General features: G+C 42.8%; 1 protein-coding gene across 4 annotated transcripts in view; it reads left to right on the top strand.

The window, feature by feature from the left end:
- The first annotated feature begins 547 nt into the window (after nt 1–547).
- LOC105095412 (ryanodine receptor 2-like) overlaps nt 548–20,853 on the top strand; it is a 40,727-nt gene continuing 20,421 nt past the window's right edge. For all 4 annotated transcript variants that reach the window (XM_064481728.1, XM_064481730.1, XM_064481729.1 and 1 more), the window contains exons 1-5: nt 548–1,176; nt 6,146–6,450; nt 10,814–10,913; nt 11,582–11,678; nt 13,363–13,437. In XM_064481728.1, the coding sequence (XP_064337798.1) occupies nt 6,325–6,450; nt 10,814–10,913; nt 11,582–11,667 (312 nt within the window). In that variant the 5' untranslated portion in view covers nt 548–1,176; nt 6,146–6,324 and the 3' untranslated portion in view covers nt 11,668–11,678; nt 13,363–13,437. The remainder of the gene's footprint in view (nt 1,177–6,145; nt 6,451–10,813; nt 10,914–11,581; nt 11,679–13,362; nt 13,438–20,853) is intronic.

Here is a 20,853-nt window from a genome sequence, read left to right as displayed (position 1 = left end):
AGTAAGTATTCATATTTGTGACTGTAATAATGCTTAATCCTATACAGATTGAAGGTGGAATTGGTCCCATGCATTTTCAGTGATAGTTAATTTACTACTTTATGTTAAGAATAAAGGCAATATGAAAAGGCTACCTACTATAGAATTCCAACTCTGACATTCTGGAAAAGGCAAAACTATGGAGACAGTAAAAAGATCAGTGGTTACCAGGTGTTACAGGGAAGGTGGGATGAAGAGGTGGAGCACAGAGATTTTTAGGGCAGTGAAACTATTCTGTGTAATATTATAATGGTGGATACACATCATTGTACATTTGGTGAAACCCGTAGAATGGACAGCACCAAGAGTGAACTCTAACGTAAGCTATGGGCTTTGGGTGGTAATAATAATGTTTCAGTGTAGGTTCACTGATTGTAAGAAATGTACCACTCTGGTGTGGAAGGCTCTGTGTGTGTGTGCGCGCTTGGGGAAGCAAACAGAATAAAATCAGGGCTGGGCACCCACCTGGTTGAATTCACTTATGTATGTAATAATTTGTTTTTTAGTTGAGTGTTGAAACATGGGTGCTTATTATAATACTTTCATACTATTTTGTACTTCTGAAGTTCTCCATTAGAAAAGAGTTAATGGAAAATGATACTTTATTTGTAGCCAGAACATTTAAAAAACTAATCAGTAAACACTCAAGTAATTAATCTGGGAAATTCTGATGTTATGAATAATAATTTTTTGTCTTGTTAGATTTACATTTTCAAGGTCATGCCTTAAAAGCCTGCAGCAGAAATTGCTTTACTGGGAATTACTGTCATTCAGGGTTTAGTGTGGTGATAAGACGGTCACCTTGGCATTCAGGAAGATGGGAACAGAGAGGAGCTAAGGTTAGTAGCACTAGAGAACTACACTGCAACTCTGAGGGCTCACTGGGGGCGGTTTGGACTTGGTGACTGAAGTTTGCCACCAGTCTTTCAGTTCATAGGCCTCGATTTGCATAAAACATACGCCCTACATTGAGTGTCAGGATTTATCCCATCTCTCATTCTCATGGAGATGCTGACATTCCCTGCGTAGCTTTCCTCTCTGATTTTTCCATTGTCTCTTGGTATTTTTTCAGTACCTTGTTCCAAGGAGCTGCTGCCAATCAAGTGCACCTGAAATGAAGCTGACTTGCTTTTCTGGGTGAGTCAGGATAAGCTAAGTCATGCTTTTGTAAGAAAAAAAAAATGAGCCCCCCTCCCTCAAATCCCAGTTGTTTAATTTGTGTGCATGCCGCCTGCCCAATACCGATTATTTGTTTGTCAAAGAGAATCAGTTTAACAGCGTCAGAAACACCAGAATGGTATTTATACCCATTGGGGCTTACAGGGCATGTGGCCAGGGTCCATTATTGGCATAATACCTGTTTCTCAGTATCTTCAGCTGCAGAATGTGTGAGGTAATTGTACTTGCCTTATGCTATCATTATAATGACTGTAGGAAATAAATAAAAAGTTCTTTGAACAGCATCCTCTGTAAGTGTACAGTAAATGTAACCAGTGGTTTTTACTGTTTATTATTATTAATTAGGATGCCGTTCAGTTGTTTTCCATCACTGAAGAAAATTACATGTGAATAGATTCTAAAAATGAGTTTGGATAGATTTCTAGGAGAGTTTCTTTCTCTTAAAGTTAATTACAAGTCAACATAACCTATAAACAGTGTTGTGGATTTTATATTTTCAGAAGGGACAGAGTTTGAGTCAGTGTGGAGATTTACTGGTTTTCAGTTAGAAAGGATTCTCTCTCTTTCAAATTTCATGTGTTCTGTGAATTTTTGAATAGTTGTTAATTATTCATGTAACAAGTATTAATTGAGCACCTAGTAAATTTTAGGCTCTAGGGATTAAATGGTGAGTAACACACACTCCCTACTGTTGTTGAACTTTCATGCCTGGAGTGGAGACAGAAAATCTATCTTCATTTACGTGTCATAAATGGTATCTGGGTACAAGATGCTAATGGAACCCACAGGAAGACCTTACTCAGTCTCAGGGCTTTGGGTTCAGTGGTGCCTAAGTCAAGCCCTGAGGAATAAGTGCAGTTATCTACAGGGAGGACACAGGGATCAGCAGAGCATGGCTATACAGAAAGCATGTTTACTGGATAGGTCGCCCCGCTCTTACAAGCTCCGTGGGTTTGAGTTGTCTTCGGGTGTGCTCTTTGTACAAACACATTTAGTAACAGACTCACTTCTCATAAATACAGAGCTTACGTACTATGTGAGACGTATTTTTAGGGTTTAGGTCAGTTTTCTAAGGGTAATTGAACACATTTGGAATGATTTTTGAATGGAATCAACTTCTGACATACGGTTTTTAAAATATTGACATCTTATATCCATCGAATACATTACTTTTCATTATTATTTACTCAAGGAGTTGACTGCTTGCATTGAATGTCCCCCATTTTTACTTTTGATGAATAAAGTGAAATAGTATTAATAAGCAATAAATTAAATAGACTAAAATCAATAAGGGAGTAAATTTACTAGTACAGTGTGAAATAATGGCTCTCCTTACATATCTAAACATAAGAAATGGTGAGCCCTGTGTTCTAAACATTTGTTGCAATTCATGTTTTAATTTTTTTGTTGTTCATTTTTGGTTTAGAGATGCTCTCAAGTAATTTTCCACCAGTGCTAATGAGTGTACTGTTAGCAACTTCCAGATCTATCAGAGTTAAGTAACAGGCTTTTAGGAATAACTTTAATACTTTTTTCTTACTTGCTTAATATTTGATGAATAAAAAGTGAGTTGAATTAAAATATAAATATTACTGACCTTAGGTGGATGAAACTGATGACCCATTAATGTTTAAAGTATGGGTTGATGGTCAGGAAATCTTACTTTATTAACACAGTATATATTGATATTGCTTTGGTGTGGGAGGTACCTGGATTGGCAGCATAGTATTTGTATTGTGAGGTCAATTGATGAAATAGAATGTAATAGAACTTAAAATATTGAGCCTCCTTTAAATTTCAAAAAACTTTTAGGACTTTAGCATCATAGTAGCTGTATATTTATTTGGTGTCTACTGAGAAAATGAAACATGACTAAAAATGCTATTATGAATTCAGAAACACTATTATATATTTAAATAAAATGTTTTACTTGATGAGTCAAATAAATTTAAACATAATATATGCAATTGCTTATGCATACACAAACATATATATGGATAGACAGACATTTTCAGTGTGTAAATCATTCAGTATCAGACAGTGCTTCTGGAATATATGGTGGTTTCACTTATTCTTTCTTATAATCTATAATCCCAGGCTCACAGGTTGGCAACTTCTGAATTATAAGTTGAAGATTTCAAGAAGAGTTGATTAACCTGGGGCACAAAGTCTTTGTGAGAAGAGTTAGTGAAATAGTATTAGAGTATAGGTGTTTTTTTTTTTTTTTTTGGGACAAAGAAATGACTTAAGTAAAATTTTCTTTTAGAAATTATATTTACAATGTTTGAAACAAAAATGGAGGGGGAAAGCCAGAAGAACGGAGGGAGGATTACTTCCTATAAGTACTACTTCGTATAAGTATAATGTGATGAAAAATGTGATCTTAGTGCGAGAGGGATGGGGTCCAGAAAATTTGGAGACCAAACCATAGGAGCAGACCTTGGTGATACATTTCACATTGCCAGCAAAATTCACATAAAGTTTAGATTAAATTCCTTAAATCAGAGAAACATAAGATATGTTTTAGATAAGGTAAAGAGACATTGAGGTATGGGTTATCTGCATTTTAATTATTGACAGTGCAATAATCTATAATATATAATTAATATCATGTAGGGTTTGATGGTACTATAACTTCTGGAATAGCTTATGCATTGTAATGTAACATTTTAATATTCTTTACTGTCTCAGATTTCCATGAAAGTTGTCTAAGATAAACGTTTACTTGAGATCTTTTAGTAAATGTGATAACTTTCCGTGAAAAGGAAAAAAAATCAATGCCATGAAATTCATAGTTTTGTTACGTTTAAAGTCACTTCTTTAAATTCATTCATTTAATAAAAGCTTTATTGAGTGCCTACTATGTGCTAAGCAATGTCCCAAATTGTGGTGATAGAGCAGTGGTTGAGACAGAGTTCATCTGGTGGAGAATGACAGAAAAGAATTTAGTTAACAGTTAGTGATCATACTGTGGAGGATAAGGTGGTGGTACATGGCAGGATGACTCCATTAGATTGGTTTGGTCATAGAAGGCCTCTCTGACTATTGAGTAGACAGAAGGAAGCAGCCATTGGATGTATGGAGGAAGGAACATTGTAGATAGAAGAGATGGTGCAACGACTCTAAACTGAGAATGAGAATGGATTGTTCCCAGATAAGAAAGAGTCTGGTTGGAATCTAGCAGGTGAAGTGGGCAAGTGACATGAGATGAGGACAGAGAGATCGACAAGGGCCAAATCATTAAGGGCTTTGCAGGCCAGTATAAAAGATTTGGGTCTTATTTTAAGTTCAATAGAGAGCTATTGGGCAGTTGTAAGCAAGTGTGTTACACAGTTTATGTTTCTAGTTTTTGTACTGGGAGAGAGGGTTGGAGAAGATGAGAAATGACAGAGCTTGAACTGGGTGGTAGTCAAGGCAGTAGAAGGAATCGGGTTCAGAATCGTTATTGCATTGGATATGAGAGGTAAGGGAAAAAGGAATCAAAGATTTTTGGATTTGAGTGTATTGTTGAGATGAAGATGGTTGAAAGGCATAGAGAAAGGAAAACATTAATATTAAGTGTACTCTTTTGATTGTGCTGGGTTTATGATGTCAAGTGGAGATGTCAAATAAGCAGCTTAGTCTCAAGCACTAAGGAGAGGTCAAGTCTGATGATGGAGATTTGAGAATCACTGGGTTATATTATGGCATTAAAAACCAAAGGCTTGGGTGAGAACTCCCTGGAGGAATTTGTGGTTATAGAAGAGAGAGAGGCTTAGGTCAAGCACTTACAACATTTAAAGGTAGGTCAGAAAAGAATGGCTCAGCAAGGGAGACAGTTTTTACGCAGCGCTCGACTGTGTCTTCTAAGAATATAAAAATCTTAGAATCTTTATTCTCTGAATAAACTAGAAGACTATTCTGTGAGTTTAATAATGCACAAAGCCATTGGGTACTAAAATGTAAATACCATGTACAGTTGAATTTTAATGGTAACTCTATTTTGTTACTGCAAAAGTTGAAAAGTGCATGATGAACACAAAATCACACTTTTGGAAATTATTTAACAGATGAACATATTTGGGAAAAGTAAGGAATGTAAAAGGAGCAAAACAGTTGTGAAAAAACACAAACGGTAAAAGTCAAGATATTATAGTCCTATTCCTTATGTGGGAGAAGAAAGAAAAATGAAACTAATAGAAAACTCCATCCCAGAAATACCTGAGAGGAGGAAGGAGGCTGACGTGCAAAGAAAAGGAGGGAAACATAAGAGAAGGTAAAGCTATGAAGCTGGTCCATAGATTTAAATAATTAGAGGGAGGGCTGGCGGTAATCTTTGTGCGTTACCCCAACAAACTGCAGGAACAGGTAAGGCATTAAACATGGTGTGTTTTAACACCAGGTGATGACTTCTGTGAAAGTTAAAATCACCACCTGCCATTTCTATAACAGTCTACCTACAGAAAAGTAAGGTAAAGGTGGGTATTAGGTTTCAAGACTTCTAAAACCCAGTAAGACTAGGTATTTCAAACAATTTAAAAGCGTTTTTAGTAGAATCCCATCAATTGGGAGCATAAAGTACTGGTTTCATTCAGTTAAATTTGAAGACGTGTAGCCTCCACCTGAAATATCAACAATAAGTTCAGTTTTGAAGTTTTTTTTTTTTTAATATGTAATGACTTTAAATTTAAAATTAAAATAATTTTAATTAAAGTATAGTCAGATTACAATGCTGTGTTAGTTTCTGCTGTACAGCACAGTGATTCGGTTTTATATATATTCCTTTTCACTTTCCAATTTTTAAGTTTCTTAGTGTAAAAGTATTCTGGAACTCCTATTGAGAATTTCACTGTGAGAGAGTATTCATAATACCTTGGAAGCCCTCAAGTATTAACTTTGTAGTTGGCTTCCTTTAAAAGGCCAGAAAAGAAACCATTTTTCTTTACAGGTTTTAACACAAGTAACAGAGCTACTTCTGACGCATTTGAGTCCTCCGCTCCTTCAGAAGAAAGGCGGCCCTTCCCTTAACCAATCAGACGAGTCCTTGCGGTCACCTGACAGCGGACACGCGTTCTCATCTGGGGGGACTCTGCCGCCTTCTGGCCGCCGGCGCGGTGCTCGCCTCAGATGTGGAAAGACCGAGAAGTCGCGTCCCGACCTGGGGAGCGTGCGGATTCTGACAGGACTGTCGCCGGCGTTGGAGGTGTTGCCGCAGTCGTGGATATGTGGATACGCATTTCCCTCATGTTAAAGGTAAGGGCGGTGCCGGAAGCGAGGGCGGTACCGGGGGCAGAGGCGAGGAGCGGTGTTCTGGTCTCTACAGATGTGGTGAGCGGAAGCGCCGTGGGGCTGCTGTGGCTCCGGCTTCCATCCTCCTCCCCCGTCTTCGGGTTCCCTCCCCCGTCTTCGGGTCCCCTCCCCAGTCTTTGGTCCTCCCGCATCTTCAGGTCCCCCCCAACCCCTGTCTTGGGACCTCCTCTCCAGTCTTCGGGTCCCAGAGGGCGCGGCCTTCCTGACCCGGGCCTGGCCGGCTTCGTTCCGCTGGCCCCCCGGGCCTGCGTTAGCCTCGGAGGAGGTGCCGCCGGCGCGCTCGGGGTGAGCGGGGCCAGCTTTCTGTTCGGAGGACGGAGGACGGTTTGGTAAGAGCACTGCTAGCTCGTTTTGTGTCATGTGTGCGACTCTGACGGTCAGTACGGGTATGAGGGCCTCGGAGACACTTCTCGTGGGCAAAATGGGCAACATTTAAACTAGTGTTCCCTTAGAGTTCTGATTTTGGTTGCCTGGATCTACATAGGTTTTGCTCTCAGCTCGGAGTTCGTCGTAAATTTTGACTTTTTATTTTTTATTTTTTTCCTTTTCTATTTCCTCCTCTTTGTTCTGCTGGTGGAATTGAGTTATCGTTGACTAGATAGTTTTTGCCCGCTTGTGGCTTTCAGCAGGTGACTTGCTTGTGTGTCACTAATAAGAATCAAGGTGGTGGAGGGAGCAGTTAAGCACCCAGTGCCCCTGCGCCGCTCCTGAAGGGTCCTTGCTGCCCTGTTAGTGTGTAAATTCTAGAGCTGCATATTTCAGCCTAAGGCCAACTTTGCTTTCAGCCTCTGGCAACATCTGTTTCTGCTTTTAGGACAGCACATCTTTGTCTCAGTAATGGAAACCGTTACTGCAGTCCAAATATTCAGTACCACAGGCTGATGATTTTTTTCTTCAGATTTCCTTTGTTGTTTAAGTGGCAAAATTCGGTAGAAGCATCCAAAATAGTTATGCCCAGAGGATGTTTTCTTGAGAAGAGTGGACATGGTGTAGATAACTTTAAATGGTGTAATATGATCTTAAGGACTTTTTTTTTTTTTTTTTTACTATCTCCAACAGACTGAAATTTTCCTACTTTTACAGTTCCGTATTTATTACTTATCTTTAAGCTTAGATATGATTTGAAAATTGCATTTTAACCCTCCTTCTCCTCCTATTATGTTCTCACTGCAGTAGCTCCTTATTGCCTGAAGTATACAGTCCTTGGTCTGACACCTATCTTGTCTGAGGGCCTGTCTCTCACTCTTTCTGAGTTTATGCTATAAGCCTCAAAGAGGAAGCTCTCTGCTGTACTTGATGTTCCCATATCTCTGCCCCTTTGGGTACCATTCCCTTAATTAGGGGGACCATTCCCTCTTAGAGGGCCAGGGAGGCCCAGGCCACTTCCAGTTATGAGGTTTCTGGTATATTAAAAATGAAAATCTCCAACCTAGTTTCTAAAAGTTTTGATATGTCTTATATACTTACACTTAGCCCCTTAACATCATTAGCATTGTTAACCTCAAACCCAATGTACATACAGATTTACTTGGAGACAGCATCTCTGAGTATGTAACTGTGAGGCCCAGGCCAAAGGGTCCTTCCTACTGGCTTCTCGCATGCCTCACCCCACAGGAATCCCACATCTGCTGGGGAACTACCACCTGTCCTCACGGCCCAAAACAGGGAACTCTGTTCCAGTTAGGCTGGCTGAAGTGATCTGTTCTCCCAGTTCTTACAGCACTTTGATTACAGTTCAGCTGGCGTTTCCAAAATACTGACTCACAGCATTTTGTGGATGTATTTTACCTTTCTTGATAACAAGCCCCCTTGGGATGGGGATTGTGCTCTATTAATATTCAGCACATGCTTTACACATAGTATATTCAGGGAACCAGGATGAATTAACAGATCTGTTTATCATAACATGGCGTGAGCTTTCACCTGAATTCAGTAGTAAAAATATAAACGCTGGTATTTTGAGTCATCTTCTGATGGTTTAGTGAAATCCATATGGTTTTACAGGTTTGTATGTGTGTGCGCTTGTGTTAGGTCATTAAAATAGGAATATTTATGGAATAACTTAAAATACATTTTTAAAGCTTATGCTCCTTTGATTTTAAAGGTTGTGTTAACTCCTCCACATCCTTGTTTATTGAGTACCCTGCTTGGTGCTGGGAGTTCAGTTGTGAGCCTGTGTCAGATAACTTACAAGAGGCAGCAAGAAAAGCACTCAACAATCACGTTGTGTAATGAGGGCCATGAAGGAGAATGTGTTTTCTTATTTGTGGAAGCAGATGGCATATGATTAACTTGTAAGTAGTTAAAGAGTTTTAGCATATTGGAAAGAAATTAATTCAATAAAGGCATCTCAGCCGGGATTTGCACAGGATTGACAGGCCGAGGTGAAGGGGATGTTGTGAAGAGGCAGAGAGCTGGTTGAGAGGAGGAGGTGGAAGAGCCGGTTGTTGCTAAATCTCATGCATCCACTGGCAAACTTTCAATCTTACTGATTGGAAAAATTATTGATAAGATAATGGTATGTATGTCAACTGTCAGAAACTTCTTTGGTCTTGTTTTTAAGAGAAAGAAAATGAAACCCCCATATTTGCTGGTGCCTTGAGGTTAGCATATTTAGGCAGAAGAGACCGTTGGAGTTGAAAGGCCTGTAGCGGGAACCAGGATGACTCTCATGCTGTGACTGCCCTTCATCTAACTAGGAAGTCGGATTTCTGGGAAAGTTCTGGCGCAGTTAGTCTTTAAGAGCTTAGGCAACCATCGGCATTGGAAAGTGTTGTAGGAACACTGTAGGAGTGGTGGTGATGTTTACTGAGATGACTCCAAGGAAACAGGTGGTTGTGCTCAGAGTGTCTGAAACTCTTGCAGTGGTCAGGTAATAGTGAAATAAGCACAGCGTTTGGTGTTACTCATCGTTTTGTTTTTCTTTACTTATCATTTCAGAACTCATGTATTATGGCTCTGAAAGATACAAAATATGATATTCTTTTAATACATTTGTTTTTAAGAAGGAACATCTGAAATCGGCAATATCTGAATTTTGAAGGAAATTTATTGGCCTCAGTTTTGATACCTCTTGGGCAATATGGCCATCTAATGACTGTTACATCAAATTGTAGAGAAAAGTTCCCAAAGAACCCTATAAAATTAAGACATCAGTCCAGTAGATTTTACCTATTTCATTGTCAAAACAGTGTCACACCATGATATGTAGAAAACTTAAGCCTCTAAAACAAAATAGTCTGTTTTAACAAATAAATGTATGATAGTACATTCATTTATGTGTTTTCTTTTTTACTTGAAGTATTGTTGATTTGCAGTGTCATATGGCATAGTGATTCAATTATAAATATGCATTCTTTTTCATTATAGGGAATTATAAGATATTGAATGTAGTTCCCTGGGCTGTATAGTAGGACCTTGCTGTTTATCTATTTTATGTATAGTAGTGTGTATCTACAAATCCTGAACTCCTAATTTATCCCTCCCCACCTTTCCCCTTGGGGAACCTTAAGTTCATTCTCTTTGTCTGTGAGTCTATTTCTGTTTTGCAAATAAGTTCATTTGTATCACTTTTTCTGGATTCCACATATAAGTGATATCATATAGTATTTTGCTTACTTTGTCTGGCTTACTTCACTTAGTATGACAATTTCCAGGTTCATCTGTGTTCCTGCAAATGGTATTTTTTTTATTTTATTGCTGAGTAGGATTCCATTGTATAAATACACCACAGTTTCCTTATCCAGTCATCTGTCAGTGGACTTTTAGGTTGTTTCCATGTCTTGGCTATCGTAAATAGTGCTGCTGTGAACATTGGGGTACGTGTATCTTTTCAGATTAGAGTTTTTTCCAGACATATGCTCAGGACTGGGATTGCTAGATCGTATGGTAGCTCTATTTTTATTTTTTTAAGTAATCTCCACACTGTTTTCCATAGTGGCTACTCCAAACTGTATTCCCACCAACAGCATAAGGGGGTTCCCTTTCCTCCACACTCTCTTCAGCATTTCTCCTTTGTGAACTTTTTAATCATGGTCATTCTGAATGGTGTGAGGTGATTCATTTGTGTGTTTTCTGTTAGTGGCTTAAGTAGTAACTCTTAGAATGAAGCTGAAAAATACATAATATCAAATATGAACTCTAATTTTTTTTGACCAGTCTCTTAGTTTTTGAGGGACGGGATTGAAATAGATGTTGTCTATGGACATTTCCAGATCTGTGATGTTCGGTTATAGTTGCCAGGAGCACTTACATGTGAAGAGTCACCCTGAGCCTGAAGTGATGCCTCGTTTTGCCTCTGATGCAGCACTTGTCCTACGGCAATGGCAGCTTACACGTGGATGCCGCCTTCCAGCAGACCCTCTGGAGCGTGGCCCCCATCAGCTCAGGAAGCGAAGCAGCCCAAGGTAAAGACACCACGGCAGTGAGGAGGCTGTTCCCTTGATGCAGAGTTGACAGTCATCCCTGGAATGATGATAATGAGCAAATGCATTAGAGCTCTTTGTGTCAAAGTAGCCTGTAATGCAGATGCATGACATTAAAGACTCTCATGTAAATTGTTACTTAAAAGGGAAGTTTGTGTTAAGATCTATCCTTCCTTATTTTTACATTTGTTTATTTGTGTGTATTTTACACGTGAGCTTTCTAGGGGTTATTTTCTCCAATGTTCTGGCCTCAGGATATTGCTCATTTAGGCTAATGTCGAGATGTCTCATCCTCCGGGGTGCGGGACTTAGACCCGGAGCACAGTAGTGCCTGCGCTTCAGGGTTTCCAGGGAAATAGCTCTGTTCTGATCATTCTCACTTAGATGGTCCAGAATTGAGCCTATCCAGGCTTGTCTGTTCAGTGGAGGGTCTTTTGAGGCTACAGTCATGGATTCTAGACTTGGGAGCCCAGGGCTCAGAGATAGAAGGCAGGTGGCAGCACCTGTGTCTGCGATTTTTCCCAGTTACCTAAGCCTCACTAGGCTTCTGGATCTTTGACTATGAAAATAGAAGTCTGAACCAGGTGATCTGTCCATCTGTCAGCATCTGACCATGACTGTTCCAGTGTGACTGGTTTTGATCTTTCCAGGGTATCTCATCGGCAGTGACGTCCTCAGGTTGCTTCATGGACACATGGACGAGTGCCTCACTGTCCCCTCAGGAGAACATGGCTAAGAGCAGCGGAGGTTGGTACCTGAGCCCAGAGCCTGGAGCCTCGCACTTTCTTGCCTTGACATAGTTCCTTAAGTTCAGGATGTGTCTCGTCAGGCCATTTGCATAATAGAAAGTGGGCCACTAACGTTATCTATCCACTAAAGTGATCCATTTGCTGGCCTCCTCTGAAGTTTTTACTCATGTTATGTTTTGATTCCCTGTCAATAGAATTGATGAAAATTTTTGTCCAATTAAAACATGGTAAGAAGCATTGAATGAAGTAAACTAAGTGGGAGGAGTGAAACATTCAGCTACTTAAAACCTCATTAAATGTTCATTAGTTTCAATTAATCTTCTTTCTGGAATGTTCAGTCTCATACTCAGTTTCAAAATCAGAGTTCTCAAATGGCCCAGAGGTTCAGGTCCTTTTTATGTTGTCTTCTATTTACTGACATAGAAGATAAAATTGACCATTGTCCCTAGTAGTTTATGTGATTTTAATTCCTCTGTCATGTTAATCTCATTTGGCATTGGACCAAGACTGCAGGGGTCTGGATCATGGGGGAAAGTGCACAAAGTGACTGAAAAAGAAGATAAGAGATTTTTTCCCCTAGACTTAAAAGACATTCTTATGGAGCAAATGGATGCCCATAGGGGGAAAAAAGAACAAAAAGAAAAGATCAAAAGAACCGCAGCCTAAGCCTCACACTTTATACAAACCCTAATTCAGATGGGTCATTTGTGTAAATGTAAAACACAAAACTATAGAACATTTAGAAAAACTCTTGGAGATCACAGTTTTAAAACTTGACATAAAAAACATGTCCATGAAAGGAAAATATTGATAAACTGGATCTCATCAAAATGAGAAAGTTTTGTTCTGTAAAAGCCCCTGTGAAGAGGATGAAGTGTGAGGCCCAGTGGAGAGGGAGGCAGTGGGTCCTCGGGAAGTAAGCAGTACATGCACAAGCTTTGGTTTCCTTAAAGCAACCTTAAGGGATTGGTACAGAGACCAGTTTAGGTTTAAGTATGTACATTACTTAGCATCACGTCTGGCATATTAACAGCCTGTTGTAATGAGAGCTTTGGAACTTGGGTGTGTGTGATGCACATCCAGAGAAGTTTCTCTTTGTGTGTGTGAGACTGTTCTGTTGATATTTATATTTTTCTGTCTCACCATTTAGCAGATTGTTATATTAAAACATTAAAATTAATGGGTTCTTACATTTCTTCTAAATGTTTTAAATACCTGGAATAGAATTTAGAACTTCAAATAACCATATGCATGTGTTGAAATATAATATATTAAACTACACCTGAACTCATAGCTGAGTGCTTCTGTGGACTGAAATTAGATGGGTAAGGTGAATGTGTTCACTGGAGGGAGGGGAGAGGGAGAGAAAGAGAGTGAGGGAGGGGGGAGGCAGGGAGGGAGAGGAGAGGGGAGGGAGAGAAGGCCAGGGGGAGGGAGAGGGAATGAACGGGATTAGAGGGAATAAAAGAGGAGAGGATGTGTTTAAATCAAATGTGTATTCAGGTCACTGTTGTTATTATTTTGCTATTTTTATTTCCAGTTATATTCTCTCCTACCAAAAAGTATAGCTTTTACTGTTTATCCAAAGACTTTCCATTTGTTCCTCTCTTTAATTGGCTTGAATAAATAGAGTCCAAGAATGAAAAGTTAACATTTTGTTTTGTTTTGTTTTGTTTTAACAGAAGTGTTCACTACGAAGTTGGTGCTGTATCTGTTCACGCACGTGCCCTGTGGAGGCTGGAGACACTGAGGGTTGCGTAAGTAGAGCTTGGTGCATCCCATGCTCTGAGGGTGCAAAGTGCTTCCACTGCTCTTGTGCTTTTGTGTAAAATGGCCACGCTGATGGCCAGCTTAAAGACTTAAACATGTAGACAAGACACTATAAACCTTTTAGAAGAAAACATAGGCAAAACATTACCTGATATACACCTCAGCCATGTTTTCCTAGGGCAGTCTACCCACACATGAGAAATAAAAGCACAAATAAATGCACAAATGGGACCTAACTGAACTTACGAGCTTTTGCACAGCAAAGGAAACAATAAGCAAAGTAAAACGACACCCTATGGAATGGGAGAAAGTATCTGTAAATGATTTGACTGGCAAAGGCTTAATTTACAGAAAATATAAACAGCTCATAAAATTTAATAACAAAAAAAAAAACCCAATCCAAAAATGGGCAGAAAACCTAAACAAGCATTTCTCCAATGAAGACTATAAATGGCCAATAGGCACATGAAAAAATGTTCAATATCAATAATTATCAGAGAAATGCAAATCAAAAGTACAATGAGGTATCAGCTCACACCAGTTAGAATGGCCATCACTCAAAAGTTCATGAATGATAAATGCTGGAGAGGGTGTGGAGAAAAGGGAACTCTCCTACACTGTTGGGGGTATGTAGTTTGGTGTAGCCATTATGGAAAATAGTATGGAAATTCATCAGAAAACTAAAAATAGACTTACCCTATGATCCAGCAATCCCACTTCTGGATATGTATCCGTAGGAAACTCCAGTGCGAAAAGATACTTGCATCCCAGTATTCATAGCACCACTATATACACAGTCAAGACATGGAAGCAACCTATAGAAGCAACAGATGACTGGATAAAGAAGATGTGGTGTATTTCTACAATGGAATACTACTCTGCCATAAAAGGGGATAAAATAATGCCATTTGCAGCAACATGGATGGACATAGAGATCGTCATTCTAAGTGAAGTGAGCCAGAAAGAGAAAGAAAAATACTGTATGATACTACTGATATGTGCAATCTTAAAAAAAAAGACACTAGGAATTCATCTACAAAACAGAAAGAGACTTGCAGACTTAGTAAATAATTGTATGGTTGTATGGTCACCAGGGAAAGGAGGTGGGAAGGGATAAATTTGGGAGTTTTTATATATAGTGGCTAACATTTACAAATGTTAACCACTATATATAAAGATAGATTTAAAAAATGCTTCTTCTGTATAGCACAGAAACATATGTTCAGTATCTGGTAGTAACCTGTAATGGAAAAGCTGCTACAACCACCAACTGAGGAAGGAAGAAAAGAAAGGAGAGGTAGTTATCCCGGGCTAGAGCCCAGTCCTGGGAAAGTCCTTGACTGCTGCTGATGCTGCCCCCTCAATGCACTGCGCCCTCCTCCCAGGAGCAGGCTGACATGAAGACATGCATGCTGTGAACCTGGGGCAGCAGAGGCCGCCCCCAGGACAGGCCCTAGGACAGATGGGAGCTAGTCCACCTGCTGAGGGAGGGCAGCACCCCTCCCTGTAGCCGCCCTCTGACTGCATGGTGCCTACCTCCCTGTGGCCTCTGTAACATTGCTTTTGGTTTTGTTTTTCCATAGGAAGAGCTAAGCATCTCTCTTCTGGCTGTGGCTTCACACTTAGAACAGCAGTGCCTACCCCAAGATTATGCACAGAGTTAGTATAGTTACTAAAAGGGCTTCATTTTGTGCATCTCATCTTTAACCCATCTGGATTTTCCTCTCAAAATGCAAAAATGCGAATTCATGTAGAAAATAATTCACCAGTCCCTGCTTCAGATATGTAGGCAGACACAAAAAGCCACCTTTTGTATGAATTCTTTGATAGGGAATCTCCAGGATGGGTGGAGAGAGAGAGAAAGAGAATGGGGATTAGGCCTTGTCTTGGGCTGGGGGAGGGAGGACATGGGTTGTGCTTTGGATACAAGCTTTTACGTTGAGGAAGGAAGTAGTCTGAAACCAGACAGTGGTGTTGGTCTCACAGCATTGTAAATGCATTTAATGCTCTTGAATTGCACAATTTAAAATGGAAAAAGGCTGAACTTCATAATTGTAAACTTAAACCATAAAAATAGAGTATACTGTAAAAGAAAATAAGAAATCTGACTCCATATTAGATATGCTCTTTTGGTTTAAACACTGCCTTGTTTTCTAGGCTTAGTCTTGCTAGCTCTGCACCTTTTGTAAAACAATGTTGCCTTTAGCCTGAAATAGACAGGAGAGCCTATTCTCAAGGCTCTGACCTTGAAGGATATTAACCCTTTTGCACTAACATAGACAACCATTTGCAGAGTAGAAAATAACATTTATTTTGTTAGAGGTTTTACAGGGCCAGCATGACCTGACCAACGTGGACAGCTGCAGACCAAGTTAATGGCAGACTTACGTCCTGGAGAACCATCTTCCCCAAGTCAGGCTTCAGGCTCCTTTTCTAGTAAAAGGGGGAGGGGATGTGGTTGGTTGTTGCAAACTTCTTGGTGTAGGACTTTTCATGTTCTTGGAATCCTTTGCAGCTGTCCACATGGGTCAGGTCACGGTGCCCCTGTAAAACCTCCAACAAAACAAAGGTTATTTTCTATTTTGCAACTTGTTATCTTTATAGGAGTGCAAAAGTGTTAATATCCTTAAAGGTCAGAGCCTTGAGAATAGGCTCTCCTGTGTATTTCAGGCTAAAGGCAACATTGTTTTACACAAGGTGCAGAGCTGGCAAGACTGAGCCTAGAAAACAGGACAGAGTGTTAAAATAAAAGGAACAGATCTAATACGGAGTCAGATTTTTTCTACTACGTAGTGCCTTGGTAAGAGGTAAGAGGATATTTCTGAGTGGGGCTTCCTCTGCCTCAGGCTGGGGTTCACGCAGGAGCCCTGCCAGGTTCACCATAACTGTGGACCTGATCTATTATAATTACCTATCAAAGTCCCTTCAATTGCCTGTAAACTATATGGGGGGAGGGGGAGGCGACGTCTCATTGGCGGGTGAAGGTCAGTCTCTCCGTAGGCAAAGACCAGGGTTGTGGAGGGTTCCAAGGTGGCCTGGCCAGTGCAGTTGCCTGCTTTGCTCTCTAGCCTTGGCTTGGACACTTTCGAAGCTCCCGTCCCTCTTCCCTCTGCCCTGGCGTGAATAAACAGGGTCCCTGAACCCACCAGGATTGAGCCCAGGCCATGCACATAGCCCACCTGCCTGCTATCTGTCCCCAGGCTCAGCTGCACCCTCCGCACCACCCTCACCCCTGCAGGTCCACGTGCCCAATGTCTCCGCCCTAGGGGTCCTGATCATCATCAGGCATGAACGAACCATGGCCCACCTGCCAGTGGTGGGCAGCCTAGGACCACCCTGACCCGCTGGCTCAGAGGAGGCACAGAGCACAGAGCAGGGGTCAGGGTGCAGGGGCAGGTATTGGAACCGCCTCCAGCCCCACCCGCCACACCCTGTAGCCTCCAACACTAGCTGTGCAGCAGCACACTAGGCTGGATCCCCGCTGGTGGCAGTCCCCATGGGGACCAGAGCCCAGACCTCCACGCCCCACACGCAAGGTGATGGGTGAAGGGGTCACCTGGGGGAGGGATGCACTATGAGTGAGGGGGGATCCCACGGTGAGGGGGGACACGCTGAGGGGTGAGGGGCCGCTCAGAGAGGAACTGACCCCGCGGAGGGGTGAGGGGGAACATCTTGGGATGTTGGGGGTCCTGCAGTGAGGCATGAGGGGTGAGCTTGTGGCGTGGGGGCCATAGGTTACTAGCGTGGTGGAGTGTCGGGGCGGGGACCTCGGTGTGAGAGGAAGTCCCATTTCGTGGGTCCGGTGGGAGACTTGGGGGCTTGGCTGTAGGTGGGGGGGGCAGTCACAGGGTTTGGGAGGGAAGGCGAGCAGGGGGAGTGGGGCTAGGGGGTGTGGCCTGGCCCTGAGCTGGTCATGGTTTTGGTTGGGTGCCAGGACCGGTAGGTGATGGGATGGGGGTGTTAAGGATGGAGACCCGGTGGGGCGGGTAAAGGGCCCTCCGCCCCACTGCCAGGCCCTTGCCCCCAGCCTGGCACCAGTCCCCACCTCCCGAGCAACAGGAGTTCCAGCCCGAGCGTCCGCGCTGCGGGCGGGAGGAGGAGGGGCGCGCATGTGCGTGGACGCACAGATGCGCTGACCGGACCCGCCCGGAGCGTGTGAAAGCCGGGCGGGAGCCGAGTGCTCCCGGACCAGGTCCTGGAGGAGGAACGTGGCCTGGGATCTGGGCCGCCGGTTGCTGCCGACTCCGCTGCCGCCGCTGAGCCGGTGAGGGGGCGCTTGGTGGGGGCGCGCAGGTCGGGAGCCGGCGGGTGAAGCCTGGGCTGCTCTCGCGGGCAGCGGTGCGTAGGTGAGGCCGGGGCCTCGCGACCCGTTTGGACCCTGAGGTGGGTCGGGGGCCGCCGCGTGGTTCGTGGTGCCCACTTCTCCTTCCCGCTCATTAGTACTACGGGCGCCTCTTCGTTGCCGCTTGTACCCAGGGGATAGCGGATGCCGCCACCCCAGGAGGTGGGAGGGCACTGGATGGCAAGGGAGCACGTACGACTGGTCCTCAGACCATGGCCTGTTCCCAGGAGGCGGGTGTGGTGCTGTCAGAGTGCGGGGGCGGTGGCGACGGCGAGAAGGGTCTACCCTTGGGAGCCTGTGAATTTGCTCCCGTCTCTCATGAGTCCTGTCCTGGGGGCAGCTTTTGCTGTCCAGATTTGCAGGGCCTCTGTTGCAGGTCATTTCTGCCCCTGGGAGACGAGGAGGTGCTGTCGGGGGGCGGCGGCAGCGACGGCGGGAAATGGGAGCAAATCCCCGCGCTAGCATGTGGCAGCCCCAATCCCGCCACCGCCGCTGCCCCCTGCAGCACAAGCACAGGTCCTGCCTTCCAGGAGCAGGCTGACCTGAAACTTGAGTCCTGCGAACCTGGGGCAGCAGAGGTCAAGGCTAGGACACGCCGGTGGGCAGTTTGAAGCAATCCACAGGCTCGCAGAGGCGGACCCCTAAACCTGCTGCTGCCGCCGCTGCCTCTGACCACACCGCGCCCGCCTCCCAGGGGCAGGCTGACCTCGGGAAGTGCCTTGGGCAGCAGAGGCAGTCCTCAGGCCGTGTCGCGGGGGGGAGATAAGGGCAAATTGATCAGCTCGCCGGGGGCAGCGCCCCTCTCGCTGCTACCCCAGGTTCGCTGGACACTTGTTTCCAAGTCAGTGGGTTCCAGGGAGGCAGGCGTGGTGCTGTTAGGGGGAGGCGGCGGGGAGGGGTTGCTGCACTCCGTTGGGAGGGGGAGGGACTTGTTCCCATTTCCCCAGGGGCCTGTCCTGGGGCGGCCTTTGCTGCCCGAAATTCACATAGGAAGCCTGTGTTCGTGTCAGCCTGCTCCTGGGAGGAGGGCGCAGTGCGGTCAGTGGACAGCCTCAGTGGCTGGCAAGGACTTTCCCAGGACTGGGCTCTAGTCCAGTATAACTGACTCACCTTTTTTCTCTTGCTTCCTCAATTGGTGGCTGTAGCGACTTCTCCATTTTAGGTTATCACCAGGTATTGAACGTAGGCTTGTGTGCTATACAGAAGAAACTTTAAAAAAAAATCCGTTTTTATACAGTAGCTAACATCTGTAAATCTCCATCTCCCAAATTTATCCCTTCCCACCCCCTTTCCCTTGTAACCCTAAGATTGTTTACCAAGTCTGAATCTTATTCTCTTTTGCAGAGGAGTTCACAGTGTCTTTTGTTTAAGATGGTGCGTATTAGTGATACCGTATGGCATTTTTCTCTTTCTGGCTCACTTCTCTTAGAATGACAGTCTCTAGGTTCATCCATACTGCTGCAAATGGCATTGTTTTATCCTTTTTACAGCAGAGTAGTATTCCATTGTATAAATAATATCAGAACTTACACTCACCTATTGCTTCATTTCAGTTGCTTCCACGTCTTAGCTAATCTGTATAGTGGTGCTGTATATACTGGGGCGTAGGTTATCTTTCTGCATTGGAGTTCCCTCTGAATACATACCCAGAAGTGGGATTGCTGGATATTTTTAGTTTTTTGAGGGATTTCTATCCTGTTTTCCATAATGGCTACACCAGACTACATTCCCACCAGCAGTGTAAGAGGGTTCCGTTTTCTCCACACCTTCTCCAGCATTTATCATTCATGAACTTTTGAGTGAGGGCCATTCTGACTGGGGTTTTGTAGTTTTGATCTGCATTTCTCTGATAATTAGCGATACTCGAGCATTTTTTTGTGTGCCCGTTGGCCATTTCTGGTCTTCATTGGAGAAATGCTTGTTCAGGTTTTCTGCCCATTTTTGGATTGAGTTGTTTGTTTTTTGTTACTAAGTTTTATGAGCTTTTAATATATTCTGGAAATTAAGCCTTTTGTCAGTCGAATCATTTACAGATATTTTCTTCCATCCTGTAGGCTGTCATTTTGCTTTGCTTATGGTTTCCTTTGCTGTGCAAAAGCTTGTAAGTTCAGTTAGGTCCTGTTTGCTTCTTTATTTTTGCTTTTATTTCTGTTGCTTGGGTAGACTGCCCTAGGAGAACATGGCTGAGAGCTTATGCCAGGTAATGTTTTGCCGTTGGTTTTCTCCTAAGAGATTTATAGTGTCTTGTCTGCATGTTTAAGTCTTTAAGCCACTTTGAATTTATTTCTGTGTATGGTCTGAGGGAGTAGCCTGACTTCATTGATTTACATGCAGCTGTCCAATTTTTGCTACATCTTTTGCTGAAGAGACTGTCTTTACTCACTGCGTGTTCTTCGTCGAAGATTGATTGACCAGAAGTTTGTGGGTTTAATTCTGGGCGCTCTATTCTGTTCCATTGTTCTGTATGTCTGTTTCCCCTCCCACCCCCTTTTCCAGTTTTATTAGGTAGAATTGCTACAGTTCAACCACACGTACACATTATATTGCATGTAGATACGTACATACGCTATACTGCACTATTTTTTAGTTTACGTACATGTACTATTTATCATTGTTAGGAAGAGGTTAGATTTTCAAACTTACATAGTTATTAAAGGAATAAAGCCAACTACAAAGTAAGAATCAACAGAATGTGGTGATCTAATCATGGACAGTCTGATGTGCTTACACATATTCAAGAAGTCAAAATGATAATTAAGTCCATTTGTGGCCTTATTATTACTGTTACTATTTTTTAGATTCCTCATATGAGTGATGTCATATGGCTTTTTTTTTTTTTTTCCTCTTTCTGGCCCATTTCACTTAGAATGACAGTCTTCAGATCCATCCGTATTGCTGCAAGTGGCATTGTTTTTTTCTTCTTGTGTGTTTGAGTAGTGTTCCGTTGTGTATATGTACATGTTCCTTATCCAGTCATCTGTTGACAGACAGTTGGGTTGTTTCCGTATCTTGGCTATCGTAAATAGTGCTGCTGTGAACATTGGGGTGCATGAGTTTTTCC

The sequence above is a fragment of the Camelus dromedarius genome, chromosome 33 (genome assembly GCF_036321535.1).
Source record: "Camelus dromedarius isolate mCamDro1 chromosome 33, mCamDro1.pat, whole genome shotgun sequence".
NCBI classification, from domain to species: Eukaryota; Metazoa; Chordata; class Mammalia; order Artiodactyla; family Camelidae; genus Camelus; species Camelus dromedarius.
The sequence above is the reverse complement of the archived record's forward strand: the minus strand, read 5'-3'. Positions and strand labels throughout refer to the sequence as shown.